Source organism: Eschscholzia californica, unplaced genomic scaffold (assembly GCF_041429995.1).
Source record: "Eschscholzia californica isolate CP2 unplaced genomic scaffold, dmEscCali1.0.p SCAF_2, whole genome shotgun sequence".
NCBI classification, from domain to species: domain Eukaryota; kingdom Viridiplantae; phylum Streptophyta; class Magnoliopsida; order Ranunculales; family Papaveraceae; genus Eschscholzia; species Eschscholzia californica.
Window position 1 is genome coordinate 7746970 of NW_028238309.1, and position 17019 is coordinate 7763988.

At 36.8% G+C, this 17019-nt stretch overlaps 2 protein-coding genes across 2 annotated transcripts; both read right to left on the minus strand.

Annotated features, from left to right (window-relative positions):
- Nucleotides 1-1894: 1894 nt before the first annotated feature.
- Nucleotides 1895-9428, minus strand: LOC147555835 (aconitate hydratase, cytoplasmic). The gene is made up of 20 exons (XM_086663525.1): nt 8928-9428; nt 8638-8745; nt 8301-8461; nt 8115-8207; nt 7646-7831; nt 7309-7470; nt 6959-7103; nt 6730-6872; nt 6584-6640; nt 6396-6475; nt 6233-6308; nt 5841-6026; nt 5664-5731; nt 5455-5573; nt 5216-5337; nt 3952-4050; nt 3380-3859; nt 2916-3014; nt 2563-2805; nt 1895-2365 (listed from the first exon to the last, which is right to left on the minus strand). Exons 1-20 carry the CDS (start codon nt 9223-9225, stop codon nt 2291-2293), a joined length of 3000 nt encoding a protein of 999 aa, XP_086519651.1. The 5' UTR covers nt 9226-9428; the 3' UTR covers nt 1895-2290.
- Nucleotides 9429-11024: 1596 nt separating this feature from the next.
- LOC147555836 (uncharacterized) lies at nt 11025-15854 on the minus strand. The gene is made up of 9 exons (XM_086663526.1): nt 15596-15854; nt 13913-13969; nt 13754-13806; nt 13016-13067; nt 12866-12931; nt 12677-12739; nt 12150-12204; nt 11789-11821; nt 11025-11446 (listed from the first exon to the last, which is right to left on the minus strand). Exons 1-9 carry the CDS (start codon nt 15705-15707, stop codon nt 11383-11385), a joined length of 555 nt encoding a protein of 184 aa, XP_086519652.1. The 5' UTR covers nt 15708-15854; the 3' UTR covers nt 11025-11382.
- Between the last annotated feature and the right edge of the window lie 1165 nt (nt 15855-17019).

Here is a 17019-nt window from a genome sequence, read left to right on the forward strand (position 1 = left end):
CAGCGGTAATAATAACCCGTTCTTCATTATGTTGTCGCAATTCTGAAAATAATGAATCATCTCCTGTTACATGATGAGAACAACCAGAATCAACAATCCACTCTTCATTGCCCCTTTCCTGATTGAAAAGAACTTCATCAGGGACTGTTTTTTCAGCAACATGGTTCCTTCTTTCAGCTACTTCTACAGTGAAACACTGCTCCCAGTTGAGTGGTTCATTGCTTTCTTTTTCACTTGCAGCATTTACCGTGGAGAGCTTCACTCTACAATTTTTCTTCACGTGTCCGATCTTACCACATCTATAGCACTTGAAAGACTTGTTGTTTTGTGAGCTGCCTTTAACTGTTTCTGTGTTTGACCCTTTTTCATGGTTCTTGTTTCCAACCACTGGTTTCTTATGATGTTTTCCCTTTGAGAAGAGTGCAGCATCTGAATCAAAATTCTTCGCCATTTGCTTTGCCAATGCCTCTTGATTGGAAAGCAGATTTTCTAACTCTTCGACTGAAGGTTGCTTTGCCCATCCTTGAATAGAGGTAACAAAAGGAGTGTACTCCTTCTTCAATCCACGAATGAGAAATCTCCGTAATCTACCTTCACTGATCTTCTCATCCGGATCCAATTCTGAAATTTCAGCACAAATACTCTTCATTCGTAAGAAATATTCAGAAATAGACATACCTCCTTGTATTAACATTGCTAACTCGTTCTCCAAAAATTGCAACCTCGCTGTATTCTTTTGAGAGAACAACCTCTCTAGTATCTCCCAAACTTCCTTTGGTGAGCTAATATCACGGACATGATCAATGAACTCTTTTCCAATTGAAGTCCTCAAGGCAAAAAGGGCTTTACCACATTTGATCCTCCATTTCCTTCGAGGTTCAGCATTCTCTGTATTATCAATTGGAATTTCTGCTTCACCAATGACTAGTTCCCACAAGTCTTGACCTTGAAGATAAGCCTCCATGCACATTCTCCAATACTTGTAATTTGTCCCTACAAGTTTCTCAACACCGAAATGTTGATTCGAGCTACTTCCCCCATTTGCAAACTCCATACTGCAATAAGAAACTTCTCCTCTACAACTTTCAATCCCCTCCAACAAGACAGACAAGCTTGATAGACAAGAAGAGAGAAAGTAATTTCAAAGTTCCAGAACCTAGCTCTGGTACCATAAAACAAAAAACAGAAAAATCTGGAACAAAGAGAAGCAACACTTAAGCAAATAGGCAAACAGTAGATACTTGAGAATTTCTTTATTTCTGCTTGAAGAAATCTGAGAAAACTAACTTGATACATATCATATTTATAGTCATAAAACTAACAGTAAACTCCTAAAAAACTGCAACTACTTAGACTAATACTTCATGACTTGACTGCTACTAAAATCTAGGAAATTAGTTATTTGACTAAGTAAACAGAAACTTTAGTACGTAGATGCACTAATTTTTAACATAAGCCGTGAGAGAGAAGACAGCAACAGGCAGCGGTATGGAAACACGAAAATTTTCTGGAATACAAACTTTTAAAAGAAAATTATTAATTTGGTGAAATTTTCAGAAGCAACAAAGTTGTTCTTGCTTATATCCCATCTCTGGCCACCATCTCTCGCCTCCACTTCCTTATATAACATGCTCGATCGACCACGAACAGTGACGATTAAGTAAGAATGGGAGATTTAACCAAGAGAGAAATGGTGGTAGAGGTGATCAAACAGAAACAAAATTCAGTCGGCAGCAATTACAATTTGTCAACGACCATTATCGGTGTGGAGAAAAAATGGTGATAGGGAGTCAGAGAAACAAATAGATGACCAGAAACTTCCACTCAAAATTTTGTTGACGGGAAAGTTTTCTTGTTTCCCTAAAACATTAGGGTTAAAATGGAAAAATATATCTAACAATAAATGAGCAACTTATATTGCACTTCAATTGTCATTGATTCCCACAATCAAAAACTCAAACTAACATACTACAAAAGCTGCTAGAAAGTTGGAATAACAATCAAGAGATAACAAGAACCCTCTGATCACTACAACCATCAATTAATCACGTTGCCGAGTCCAGGTAAAAATCACCGTATTAAGACGTAAGCATATTTATAACTCTATCATTAAACAGGACCAAACCCATTGTTTCCTTTTTATTTTGGACTTTTTTTTATCTTCTGGAAGGAAAGGGATTCGTTATAACTGTAAAACAGCAGCTTTATTGTGTCCACCTGTATGATTCCCGGTGGTTGAAGTCACACGTTTCGGAAGGAAAAAGGGAAACAGCATCCATGATCATCGACTCTAAGAACTTTGTTTAATCAGATTGCGGATGACATACGGAAGAATGCCACCATGATCGAAGTACGCCAACTCCACCTGCAAATCCCACAATCCAAAGTCAGCTTAACTTTTATGTCTTGTGTTCTGGCAAAAAACGACTTCAAAACCTATGGTTAAGTTATTGTTTGGTGTAAATTTCTATTTTATCTACTTCAGTTTAAGATGTTAAAGATAAAGTGTCAATTGTACGATTGAACTTATCTTGGAAAATCTGAGAGAAAATTAAGAGGTACCTCTGTGTCGAAGCGGGCAGTACAGGTGAAAGATTTGCCCGTGTCGGTCTTTACGGTAACATCTTGACCAGGTCTTATTTCGCTAACTTTGCTTGGAAGGTCAATGGTGTATCGCTCATGACCAGTAAGTCCCAAAGTCTCTGCATCTTCGCCAGATTTAAAGCAGAGAGGAATAATACCCATACCAACCAAATTACTTCGGTGAATTCTCTCGAAGCTCTTGGCAATCACAGCTTTTACTCCCTGATAAACCAAAGATCAGCACCACGAACCACGAATAGGTAAGTTATTAACCCAGTCTCTAGATAAGAAACAAGTTATTGGGAATTTTTAGATGTTTGGTTAAAACGTACCAGCAACATTGGACCCTTGGCCGCCCAGTCTCGAGAGCTTCCACTACCATACTCTGCTCCGGCTATGATAATGGTGGCTTGACCAGCTTCCTTGTACCTCTGGAATAAGAGTTGGAATGAAGTGTCATTTAATAGCTAACTATGACGCGATGCTTACTAAGTTGGTGTTTGTTTTTTCTCGTTATCTGAAGTTGACTCTTCAGGTTATTTCAGACAATGGGCTCTTACTCAAACTTCTGACCCAGGTCCACTAAAAATCAGCCCGAGATAGCCATCAGGACTAGTCAGAGGTTGATTCAGATAAAAACTAACATACCAAAATCTGACTCGAGCCAGATCTCGAGTCAGGTTTCAGATGTGGATCTTAAATAAAAAGAAACAAAGAACCACTAAAACACTAAGGAACTGTGCAGATATGTGGTAATAAAGAACCAAATATCATCTAAATGAAATAAGGAACTCACTGCAGCTGCGTCAAACACATATAGTTTCTCCCCAGTTGGGATATGAACTGTCTTAGGGCCAACTTCTCCACCCAAGAGTTTGTTAACAATGCGGATATTAGCAAAAGTACCCCTTGCCATCACTTCGTCATTGCCACGACGACTTCCGTAAGAATTGAAATCTCTTCGGTCCACCCCACGCTCAAGGAGGTACTTAGCAGCAGGGCTGTCCTTTTGGATGCTTCCAGCAGGAGAGATATGATCAGTTGTAATACTGTCACCAAAGTTGAGTAAGCAGTAGGCATCTTTCACTCCATGGGGACCTGGTGGATCCATGGTCATGTTCTTGAAATATGGTGGTTCATGAATGTAGGTTGACTTGGGATCCCATGAGTAGAGAGAAGCTTCTGGGACTGGTAGCTGATTCCACATTGGGTTTCCCTTTGTGATAGCCTTGTAAGTGTTCTTGAACATATCGGGCAATACGCAGGATTGAACAACCTAAATAATGAAATGTACATATTAAATCGGGGTATAGTTCCTGGATGGATCTTGAATAGTATTGTTTATCTTAGCAGGACCAGCATGCTTACCTCAGCAATTTCTTCTGTGGAAGGCCAGACATCCCTCAAATAGACACTTTGACCATCCTTTCCTGTCCCAATTGGTTCTTTCTCGAAATCAATGTCAACCTGAAAGAAGTGACTCGCAAAATTAAGTTCCACCATTCAATTAATAGAAAATGGAGACCTCATGCCACTATCAAGGACAAACATGAGATGAAGGGCATACTACTAATTTCTCGCTTTGGGTGCAGATAAATTCTTCCTACAGATAAAAATGACTTGGTTGGTGCTTTAATTCGGAATCATATTCAAAGCTGTACTTTGAATATCTATATCCTCATGCTGCTCATGTGTTATACTTGCATGGGAGACGAACAGTAAGGATCATCTGCTGACTAGACATATATACTTTGTTAATATATTTATCCTAAGGGAAACTCCAATGTGGGGCTCGGGCTCCCAATTTTGGTAGCCCTTGAATTTTGGGAGCCCCGGGGATTTTCTCGATTCCAACGTCGGGCTCCCAACCGGGGCTCCCAAATCAAAATAATATACGTGTGCGAAATTTTGATTTTAAATTTCGACTATAAATTATTAGATTTCGACTATGAATTAAAATGTGATATTATTCCGTCGAGATAAAAACAAAAGATAAACACAAAAAAATAAAAAAAAATAGAAAAAAATACTTAAAAAAGAAGTGTTTAAAATAATAACAAAATAAAAAAAAATCAATTTAAAAAAAAATTAAAAAAAGTGGGGTGGATTCCCTTTTTAGGGAATCCACCCCAAATGTGACCGTTGGGAACACCCCAACGGTCACATTAGGGGCTGGGAGCCCCCCAGCCCGGGCTCCCAGCCCCGGGGCTCCCGGGTTGGAGTTATGGGGCTGGGGCTCCCAACTTCAAATTGGAGCCCCAGCCCCTCTACATTGGAGTTGCTCTAATCCTAACTTCCCAAGGTTAGACGGGAAAGTAAGATGGTAGACGATGAATCGCACCATATTCATTCCACTTTCGTTCATTATATCATTTTGAACCAGTATGCAAGGCAGTTACATATGGTTCCTTAGTTCTAAGACATCAGACAGATCTTCCTCGCCCTCGGAAACCCCCTGTACAAGAGTTCTAGCAAGAAGAAAATGATGTTTTATAATGTAAATTGTTCTTCTACTCTACAACTCAATTATGCAACCGCTAGATACACCATTTTCTGCGCTCATTTACTTCAGTTTATTAACATTTCCTGACAAAGAAATAAACATCTACTACAATTAGATTTATTTACATACCGTGCCAGCAAGGGCATACGCAACAACTAAAGGAGGTGAAGCAAGATAGTTTGCGCGGGTCAAGGCATGCACACGACCTTCGAAGTTTCGGTTTCCAGAAAGAACAGCTGCAGCAATAACGTCTACAGAAGAAAACAAAAGAATAAAGCTTGAGAATAGCTTTATGTAACTCCGAAGAAAAAATCTAAGGTCGCAGAAAGTATTGGCACCAAAGTTGAAGCCGAAAAATATAGCTTTACCATTTTCTGAGATTGCAGCAGCAACCGACTCATCAAGGTCCCCAGAGTTTCCGATACATGTTGTGCAACCATACCCAACAATATGGAACCCCTGCTGGTTCATATACTTCTGCAGGCCACTGAGATTCACAGATCCAATGACAAAATTAGAAAAGAAATTATAAACTTAATAATTTACATAGAGTATCTTTTATTACACATTATCTTACCTCTGGAGCAGGTACTTAGTAACAACTCCAGAACCAGGGGCAAGACTTGTTTTGATCCATGGTTTAACCTATATAATCAAGAATAGACAGTAAGACAAGGTCCTGGCAGTAAATGCTTAACCAAAGAGATTATAGTAACTTTTGCATAAAAGAGCGTAGAAATTGATCCATACTGACCTCAAGACCTAATTCAGAGGCTTTTTTCGCAACCAGAGCAGCTCCAAGCATGACACTGGGGTTAGAAGTGTTTGTGCAGCTCGTAATGGCGGCTATCACAACACTACCATGTTTTAGCTCTGCAGGTTGTCCATGGAAAGAGAACTTGGCAACTTTGTCCTGCGACTCTTTTGGCACAGCAAATCCCTGCATAATTATCCTCAAACATATAAATAGTGCAGAGACTGATCTGACTAACAAGTATCATGGAGATATTTGTCACTGTTTCGTTTTCCTGGATAATATGCTTGCCTAATATTCTGGCTAGTCAAAATGTCAAGCAGCAGCTCAATTAGTCCGCAGTTTGACACATAACAGATGAAAATGTAAATACCTCCTGCAAGGCACCTTACCTTGAATCCAACTTTGTTATCCAGGCAAGAATGCCAATCTGCTTTCATTTCCTTCAAAGGAACTCGGTCATGAGGTCTGGCAATTAATAGTTAGAAACTTAAAATCCTTAATGAGTATAAACAAAATGAAACAAACAAAGTGACATGGTACAGTTTTACGTACCGCTTAGGTCCTGAAACACATGGTTCAACATCATCAAGATCCAATTGTAAATACGAAGAGTAAGTTTTGTCCACTTGAGGCTGGGTTTACATAGACATTTCAGAAGTCTTTCATGTTAGGAATTTCTAACTATACACTAACAGAGTAACAGCTAACTAGTTAGACATATTTCAAAAAAGCTGGTGTACCTCGTTGTAATCAACAAACATTTTGTTTGCACGCAAATAGGATTCTACCATTGCCACCTTTTATGTAATAAGACAAGAAAACCAACCACCCAATTAGAAAAAATTTGCTTAGACAATCAAGTAAAACTAAGGAAGTATATGCCCACCGTGTCGTCACTTCTTCCTGTTAATTTGAGATACTGCAAAGTCACATGATCAACCGGAAAAAATCCCATGGTTGCTCCATACTCAGGAGACATATTGGCAATAGTAGCCCGATCAGCCAATGATAGTTCAGCCATACCGTCACCTTTGTAGAAGAACAAATATCTGAGATATCAATATACAAGTAGAAGCAGTAGATGGACATAGTAGCTACAGTAACTTTACACTTACCATAGAACTCAACAAACTTGCCAACAACACCATGCTTCCTCAACATCTGGGTAGCAGTTAAAACCAAGTCTGTTGCTGTAACACCATTTCTTAATTTACCAGACAACTTAAACCCAACAACACCAGGCAAGACCATGCTCATAGGCTGTCAAGATTAATAAAACACAAGAATCAGGAGAAGCACGATTAGAATTTCGCGAGTCAACTTCACACTACTAGATGGCTATCTAAAAGTCAATCCTTTTGGGCTGGCTGCAAAAAATAAATAATCTCACGAGTTCTTAATCCCCACCGTACCCTGTAAATTGATTCAGATCATCGTGATATAAGGAATCTAGTATATGGTTTACCTGCCCAAGCATCGCTGCCTCTGCTTCAATTCCTCCAACACCCCAACCAGCAACTCCTAAACCATCAATCATAGTTGTGTGTGAATCAGTTCCAACAACACTATCAGGGTATAGTAATCCATCAGTGTTGAAAACAACCCGGCCAAGGTATTCCAGATTAACCTGAAATTAGTGGAACTGATTACTAACATAATCTATTGGTAAATGTAAGAGTCACAACAAAAGCATCAAATTCAACGGAGTTAACATCATACAGGAATAGCAAAGGTCATATGCTGCTATGAATTCTTGAATTAGAATTTTGAGTAACTTTGCTTGTCCAACACCAAATCCTTACCTGGTGCACGATACCAGACCCTGGAGGAACAACAAGCATATTCTGAAAAGCAGTAGATCCCCACTTGAGGAAAGCAAACCTCTCTTTGTTCCTCTGGAATTCAAGCTCCATATTTGACTGCACAGCATTTTCTGATCTTGTCACATCGACCTGAACTGAGTGATCAATAACAAGATCCACTGGAACCTGCGTGCAACAGTAGAAGTAAAGTTTAGCGTCCATAACAAGATACAGAAAAAGAACATGAAGAAATAGAATAGGAAAAAACAAAAACTGATGCACAACACGCACATATAATTACAATTTTTTCATGGAAACATAGAATTACAATCTTTTTTTAGTTATGTATCAGGCCATCAATGTTAAAAGGGGGCTCCAGGAATACACTCCAAGCCTCCCCTCCAAGCTAGATATTTATATTCATCACATATTTAAAAGTTGTAATTCATAAAAGAAAGCAAGAACTCGCCAACGGGTTAATCTTGTTAGAATCACTTCCAAGCCTGTTCATCGCATCTCGCATACAAGCCAGGTCAACCACAGCAGGTACACCAGTAAAATCCTGTAAACCAGCAAAAAGATAAAATGTTCAAAAAGTTCAGCTGAAATATCAGATGATCAATTCTATTTAAACATATTTATTCATTATCTCTACCTGCAAAAGAACACGAGCAGGCTTGAAGGGAATTTCGACTTGCTTTGGTGAAGAGTTTTCCCAATCGATGATCTTTTCAACATCTTGCTTGGTGACTTGAAAGTTGTCACAATTACGGATTGCAGACTCAAGAAGGATCTTGATAGAATATGGTAGCTTATCTGTTATACATTCAAAACAAAAAAAAGAAAAGTTTCCCTTTAACCTTCAAGTAGCAATTTGGCAACTCAATTTCAGTATCGGCTCAAACCAAATAATATTTCAAATTACAATGTAGTAAGTAATCAAAACTTATTAATCCCAAAATTGACTTTTTTAAATGATGAATGATATTTACCAATCCTTGGATCATTTAGTGCAGTTAAACTGTAGTACTTTCCGAATTCACCACCACCTGGCTTGGGAAGACTAGTTAAGATTTCCTTGAAAGCATGATCAGAAGAAGCTGGACTCAAACAAATACATATTATCAATTACAACTGAAGAACAACAATAAAGGATTCTAAACTTGAAGAAATTCATTTCTCATCTAATTCGATCCAAAAGGACTAAATAACACAAACGAGATCAAAATAACAACATAAAGGAAACAAAAATTCATTTTAGAAAGAGAAAATGAGATTATACCCATAGTTGCAACCTTCCGCTGGAACCTTTCGATCACAGGAGCAGCAGTTCTGATTTGAGACCTAAGACTCACAGGAGATTTCCAATCATAACCGTAGCTCCAACGAGGAGACGGAGATCTTAGAGACCGAAGAGCGGTGAACGAGCTTAAAGATCGGTAACTTGTCAAGGAAGGAGGAAGAGGAGGAGAAGAATGAGTAGAACCTGTAACAGTTCTAGAGAGAGAAGATAAAGAAGATGAAAACCTAATCCTAGAAGCTCTCACAAGTGGAGAAGACAAAGAAGCGGTTAAATACATGACTTCAATCTCGCATCTAGAGTGTGAGCAAATCAAGAAACAAAGATAAGGAGATAAAGAGATTAGAGATTTTTTTTCTTTTTGTTGTCAGAAACCCTAACCCTAACAAAACGTTAAAGTAAATATCATCAGCAGTAGTACCAGAAGAAGAAGAAGAACCAGAGAGGTTCGGTCTTTAATGGCTTCTTTTATAATTTCGTTCCTAAAATACCTGATTTTTTTTAATCTAACATAACAAATGAAGTATAGTTTTGTTGTAATGTGGTGTTGCAATTTTGATATGCTCACTCTACTTAACCATTGATGAATCGGTATTCCTACACGTGGCGGTAAATGAGTAGGGAAGTAAAAAATAGGTGGTCTATGATATGTTAACGGAGAAAGGGCACAAAAGTAAGGAGAGAGGGGGCGCGTGGAAGCCACATTTATTCTCTTCTTTCTTTTCTTTTTCTTTTTTTGCAACACATCTATTCCAATTTTATGTTGATTTGAATTTCAATTTGATTTTTGAGGTGGATTTTTTTCACATGGTCTTAATTTGTTGATTTGAATTTCAATTTTCCTTCAATGAATCTAAAATCAACTTCTTAATTGAATTTACAGTGCGTATAGTTTATTTTGTTGAAATGCACTGCATTTAATTTATAAATCATTTTTACGATCAAGATTCAGTACATGTTATCTTTCAAAAAAAAAAAAAAAAAAAGATTCAGTACATGTTATGGAAGTATAATAAATGATATGATCATTTTGTGATGATCTATAGTTATGTTCATATGATGGAGCGATAATTGGCAAAAAAAAATATAATCTAAAAAGTTGAAAACAATCTTAATATTTTGTTACGACAGATATCCCAGTTAAGTCCCAACAAAATATGTGGGAACAATCAAAGTTTAGCGAAAGAGTTTCCCATTGTGATAGACAAATTATTTTAAAAGTATGGAATTAGAGGAATGCTTATTGCTCGTCATGAAACTAATTCTCTAGTTACCCTATAATATTTCTTTTCTTAATAATAAAAGCGAGTACGATTTATTATAAAAAGTATGAAAATGGAGAAGTTGGTGATCCCAGAGTGAATGTCATGTTCAATTCTCAGTATTCTAATTCGTATCAGTAACCATGTTTCTATAATTATAATCGTATATAAAATTGTTTTCAACTGACAACTTGTTAAAAACTAATGAAATAGAAAAATACTTATAATTACAAAGTCAACCATACAAAAAGATTTACCATGACATGAGAAGCCATTTGGACCAAATGCGGAATGCCCCACCAAGTATCAAGATTTATATTCTTCTCAACAAAAAAAAAAGTATCACGATTTATATACCCCTATATTTTATAGAAGTGGAACCCTATATTCATATCACAACATGACATGAGAAGCCATTATAGAAGAAAAAGATAAGGGTCTCATTTGACATTTGTTATGACCCATAAATTAAGGGGTAGGGGCTAGATTCCTATTTCAATGAGTTAGCTCAACATGAGAGGCAATTGGGACATGAACTTATAAAAGTCATGAAAAAAAATTAAGACCATTGCTTGGCACTTGATCATCTTCAAAAGCCTCATCTTTTTTGGGGGTGCTTTTTCTAGGTCGTTGACCTAATTTGGGAATCAATTCCATTCTCTTTATATGTTGTTTATTTTAAAATTGAATCTCTTCGATGTATAGACTAATTCAGACTCAATTATTCAGATTAAGAAACAAACATCTTATAAAATAATTCAGCCATTTCAGATTCAGACCTCTATAAAAAAAAAAACACAACTCAAGTGATTATCTATTTGGATGAGCTAAAAAGTTCTTTATTTAAACAAACTTACAAAAAACTATTCAGAGGGAATAACAACTCTGATTATAAATACAACAAATTGCAGTAACTCAAGTATCTACTAATTCCTACAATATCAAATTCAGGTTACACATTCTGACGAGATCCATATGACAAGGGCTACAAGAACGATAAGTGTAGCAACAAAACAAGCCTCGAGATGGAACTAGATACCTTGGAGGACAGCACGGATGTATTTATTAGTGCAACCATGGCATTGAGTTTCATTGGGAAAGTCATCGTCTATAAAAACCACAAGAGAAGAAGATGGATTGGTGAAACTACCCGAGTTTGATGAACTAAATGGTTGTCATGTTGGTGGTTGCCATGTCCCTGGTTTGAAGGATGAGCCTGATCCTGTTGGTTCCACGGACCTGCAAACAACGTTCAACCACAGTTATATAACACGCTATTTTTTATGGTGATTGCTCTTATTGGATCCAATCAAATTACATTCTAAGAATAGCATTTTAATATCAATATCCGGTCTATTTAATCTTGTCATGATTAATGACACTGGGATGAGATTAGCAGACCATGGATGGGTTACGGCACGGAGAAAAGAACGAAGTAGATTCACTTGGTTTAGTAGATTGTGTAGAATGATTCATAAAAATAGAGTATATAAAATTTCCGATGCACCAGTAACCACAGTTCATAATGGTAGATTGTTGATACTTCTAACATTCAGTATGCGATAAAATAAGTCCACTTACTCTGACTGTTGTTTTACTTTTTCTTCTGAGTTCCTGAAAATTTTCAAATACAGCAATAATAAGCTTCTACTTTAAGAACTTATCTCCTAGAAAAATATAAAACTTTAAACAAATAAATATCAGTGAATAAGAAGAATAAATACAAGTATCGAAGAATGAAAATTTGGAAACTCATTTGTCATGCCAAACAATCACATAGTGAAAAGAGTTAGACTCTGTAGTTTCTAAAGAGTTAGAATACAATTTTGACATTGAACACCAACAGATAGCTTTTAATGATAATCACCAGACGACTAATAGGCATTGATTCTATATATACGACTTTTTCCCTCAGAAAAACAAAATATCATGAACAACACACCTGGAACTGTCTGTATCGTCATTCACTTCAAGAATTTCTTCTTTGTCCTCATCACCTTTTAAATAAACACCAAAATGAAGTATTGTTAATACAAAAGATATCATATTCGCAAACTCTGGAAAAGTATAAAGACTAACTTCAAGAGATAAAAGGTTTAAATCAACTTTAGTCCTTTATAGGTTTCAGTCAAAGAACTTGATCTTCTATTTCCAGTTGCAAGAACGGACAGAAAAGGCTCCAAAATGGAACATACCCTAGAAGCCAAAGCGACTCGTATGACCTGCTCCTATCAACATAGCTATAAATCCGACTAGGTGTCAACTTCCAATATCAATGGCATCAACATTGTTTTAACCAACTCAGACCTAGAAATCCGGTTCAAGTTGGATTCAACTTTTGCAGTCACGATAAGGCTAAAAAATAAGGTAGAAGGTAATCTTTACCAATTGTCCGTAACTAATTAAACCAGATGAAATTTAACATAATAGAGATTAACCAGAAGCTTCAAGTTTAAGCTATCAATGCACCTTTTAGAGAAGCAGTTGGAAATTGCTGCATAAAACTCTTCAAGTCTGGACCTCCAACTTTACCTGGTTTACAAAAAATTGTGGTGTGATAATTAATTTAATGCTGATTACATGAAGATGACGTACAAATGTGTAAATAATTAGATAATTATGATTCTGTTGTCGAATTTTTACGCTCTTTGGACTGACCAGTTTTTACGCTTTGTCGAATTTTTCCCTCTTTGGACTTCTTTTCCTCTTCTTCTTTCTTAAGAACTTCATGGAACAAATGGAATGTGAGAAAGATGTTTAACTATCAATCAGATATAATGTGTCATAAAAAGTCAGAAAAACACGTACTAGCAATGTTAAGCTTAACACGTTCACGCCTTGCCTCCAGCTCAGCCATTTCCTGAATATGTAAGCAACAATAAGTTTAGACATCGAGAGTCAAGAAAAAGACTAAACTGATCACATCAAACTATCAAAGTACTTCTACAAGTATTTCAACTTAGGAACTTCCCACTACGAAATGTCACGGAATCACAAGAAATTAAGGTGTGAACAAATTATAGGAAAAAAGATTGGCATAATAGGATGACGATCAGAAATTAACCACAATGAGTACATGGAACTGGTTCCATCCCAATAGTAACGTAAAAGAATTTTAAGGGAGATTTCGTAGTATAACAATTAGAAAAAAGACATGCTTTCAACAGAAAAAAAAATTAAAAAAAGACATTATCCATTTCCTTCAGTAACCTTATTCATTAAGCCAAAGCACACACTATGTAGCTCTATATTGCTATCTGATAAAATAGAAGAAGCTTCATAGTCTGGCAACTCAACAATTGGTCTCTGCCAAGCAAACCTAGATGTTTCTCATTTTTCACAGCGTATTATGACCATTTAACCATTGTGATCCAGAAAGATATAGGAGTAGTCATGGTTTCACAAACTCAACCATCGAACCATGACAAGATAATCAAGACCATCACAACTCAGCTGCTACCCGAAGTTCACAACACGAGTGAAGCAATAATTTGTTAAAGGAAAACACATTTAAAAAAAAAAAAAGCAAAACACTTTCCATCTAACCTCATTAGTTGGGGCTCTCTTCCGCTGACCATTTAACCAGCATATCCACTCAACTACATTAAGAATCAATTACACAAAATAATATTTAGTTAGGTCTGCTACAAATATAAGGCTTCAAGCACGATTTGTGAGTAGGAGAAGAAAGGATTTGTAGTTTACCTGGAATGGAGGTAGGATCATCCTCTCCTTTGAATGTAACCCATCTTTTCTCTTTCACTAGTTTAGAGGAAAAAAAATAAAAACATAGAAAGTCGGTCAATTAGCTTGTCTAACTTTCGTATCGGGGTCTCATGGATACCCAAGCAAGTAGTAAAACTTTGACTGCCATGTCCAATCATCTGTATAATAAGGGAGGAGGGTATCTTTTTTAGAATATACCCTCCTCTCAATGGCTAAGATTACACCTCTCAAACTTATCTCAAACGGTTGAGATTATGGAACTATTTGTGCCCCTGGGCACGGGTTATACCCTCATTTAAAGATACACATAAAACAATATCATATATTCATCTGATCAACAATACTAAAAGTTTCTTGAAAAATATTAGATGAATCAACACACTTAGTATGAGTTAGTAATGTCACGACAACATCATGAGACCTAGATACAGTTTCCTTGAGAAAATCCAATGGGCGAGATACAAGACGCTCATCAAATCAATTTCTGGGGAAGATTGATCCCTAAAAGTTTTTGTTAAGTTTGTCGTCATCCAATTAAAAACCAATTGGCAATGCTTGGAGAGGACCTAGACAATATATTATTGGTTACTAGACCGCCCTTCTCCCATGTGAGACTATTCTCACACGCCCCCTCACGTGTGGCGTTTTATGAGCCTAACACGTGTTTTTTCTTTTCTTTTCGGGTGACGTGGAGCACGTGGGGCTCTTTAAGCCTATCATGTGTGGGCCTAACTCTAATATCATGTTAAGTTTGTGTTCATCCAACTCAAAACAGTTCAGTAATGAGTGGAGAGGACCTGGACATTATATTCTTGGTTGCTAGATCGCCCTTCTCCCATGTGGGACTATTCTCACAGTTTCCCCTTGAGCATGTGTTGCAACATGCTCTGGATTTTTCTTTTTCTTACCAGTTAGAAGAAATCTTTCTTCCCGTTAATATCTGATAATATAAATGTATACAACCAATTAAAAGAAGAAACAAAGAACATGAATGGTGGACTTAGTGATCCACTCTTTACAATTCTCAAGTCAAGTATGATTTATACACCTATCTCCTATGTATTTTCTAATGAAAATGCCCAACCCAGGCTACCTGTTACTGCTTCATATTTTTACAATTCGAGAAAACCCTTTGACTTTTTGTTCGTTTCTTCGGAATCATCCTTGTATGAGTGTAATCCTAATAGGACCTCAAAACAAAACCTATTGTCTTTGTATAAACATTTAATCAAGCAACTCCTTGACATCATTGAAACTTCCTGTATGATTGTTAAGAAGCAATACCTAATTATGATCTCATTTAATTCTCATACTAATTACTTCAAAATTAAAGAACCCTTGGGTCAATGTTCATAAGAGAATTGAAGCAAGAAATAATAACTTAACCTTCACCACATTCAAAAGAGAATCAAATGAAAAACCTACTACACGAATTAAAATGTGTTGTCAATTAATTAAACCCATAAACACTAGAGAGCAAGATAACTAGTATAATGAAAGGTCAAAGGTTTAAACCTTGAAAGTGCAATTTTTTAACAACCCAGGAAGCAAAATGATCAATATGTCAATCTTTTTAAGAACCCAAGTACCAAAATCCTAATCAGAGAAGACCCTCCTTCACAATCAAAATCCAATAGAGAGAGAGAGAAAGATTCAGCTTACTGATTCCGTCGACATTTTCCTGTAGTGTGAAATATCGATTCCCAGCTTTATCAATTCCTGCTAGAGTTCGCGAGCTGAAGAAACTAGCGAACTTAGAGAATAGCTTCGACATCTTCTTCTTCAAAACAATAGATCGGCTTCTGCTAAATGAAATCAAAGAAATCTTCAATTTGTTCTTTGCCCATTTGCACAGACCTTTTACTCTCCCTCCTCCTCCGCCCAGACGATGGTGATTGGGAATTCCGCAAACCAAATTCCAACAATCGGGGTTATATAGGCGCCCCTAATTATTACTTTAGACGCCCTCTATAATTGTTTTAAGCGCCCCTTTTCAAGCTAAATTCAGGGGGCCTTTATGTGCAATTAGTGTGCCAAACGGAATTATGCGTGGCGCTTTAGAACTTTCCTTCCAACAAAACCTTATATTTTTTTTAATATTGACCACAATGGTCATTACAAATGCATTGATACATTGATACGATGTGATAAGCACGATAACTCCCGAAATACTACTGGCCTAAGCCTAACGAAATGAAATGGTCTAAAGCTTGACGAAATTAAATGGCCTAAAGTCCACAGAAACTGCTTCGTTTATACCAAAGTTCAATATTACTATTGCATCATCTGTTCTTTGTGGCAGCTGCTTAAGGGTATATACACCACATTATGGGGCATGAAATTCTACGGGAATGGAGTTGTATTTTATAAAAATACGAGGGTACTGATGATGTCTAAATTTGGTTTTTAGGTTATCACCCAGGATACGAAGATTCAACGAAGCAAACAGTGAATAACTCATCGTGATTATGGAACAAAACCTGCAAAAAATCCGGAAGCCTCTCAGATGCTTAGTAGGCAGTTTAAAGAAAAGAATTCAAACTATGAGGTTTAGATATTGAACCTTGATTGGTTGATTAAGGCGAGCCTATTGTTTTATCACGATCCGTTCATCTCCGATCACCACTGTCACCAATTCACTAGATTTGAATATTCAGTGGTCCTGTTCAAAGACCTTCTAGATGATTAACCACTTAAGCTCTTTGATGATCTAAATATTGGTCATCAGGTGATTGAGTCAATAAGTCAATGAAAGACCAAGGACCAAGCGGGTCAACTCATGCCCAAATCACCAAGGAGGTGCTCTGAATGAGCTCCAAGATCTCTGTAAGAACTTGAACAATAACTTTATGATGAGAATAATTCAAAGACAGGAAACATTGCAAAAAAATTTCAAGTTCTTTTTGCAAGATTTTCTTCATAATGATTCAGATGAATCATAAGGAAAGCTTCTTGATGAAAAAAATGTCTTTGTTTCATCATCAATTTGATCATCTTCTCGATGAAGTTTTTTGAAACCAAAGACAAAAACTTAGAGAAAGGAGAAGTTTGCATGGCCCCAGGCAAACAAAGATCAAAATGTCGTC

Excerpts from the sequence above, each read along its gene's own strand:
- LOC147555835 (XM_086663525.1), bottom strand. The coding sequence starts at position 9,225 with ATGTATTTAACCGCTTCTTTGTCTTCTCCACTTGTGAGAGCTTCTAGG. Across the intron at positions 8,208-8,300 it reads CTGCTCGTGTTCTTTTGCAG|GATTTTACTGGTGTACCTGC; the intron begins GTAGAGATAATG and ends GCTGGTTTACAG. Across the intron at positions 7,471-7,645 it reads GGTCTGGTATCGTGCACCAG|GTTAATCTGGAATACCTTGG; the intron begins GTAAGGATTTGG and ends CACTAATTTCAG.
- LOC147555836 (XM_086663526.1), bottom strand. The coding sequence starts at position 15,707 with ATGTCGAAGCTATTCTCTAAGTTCGCTAGTTTCTTCAGCTCGCGAACT. Across the intron at positions 12,205-12,676 it reads TCCAACTGCTTCTCTAAAAG|GTGATGAGGACAAAGAAGAA; the intron begins GTGCATTGATAG and ends TTTATTTAAAAG. Across the intron at positions 11,447-11,788 it reads AAAGTAAAACAACAGTCAGA|GTCCGTGGAACCAACAGGAT; the intron begins GTAAGTGGACTT and ends CGTTGTTTGCAG.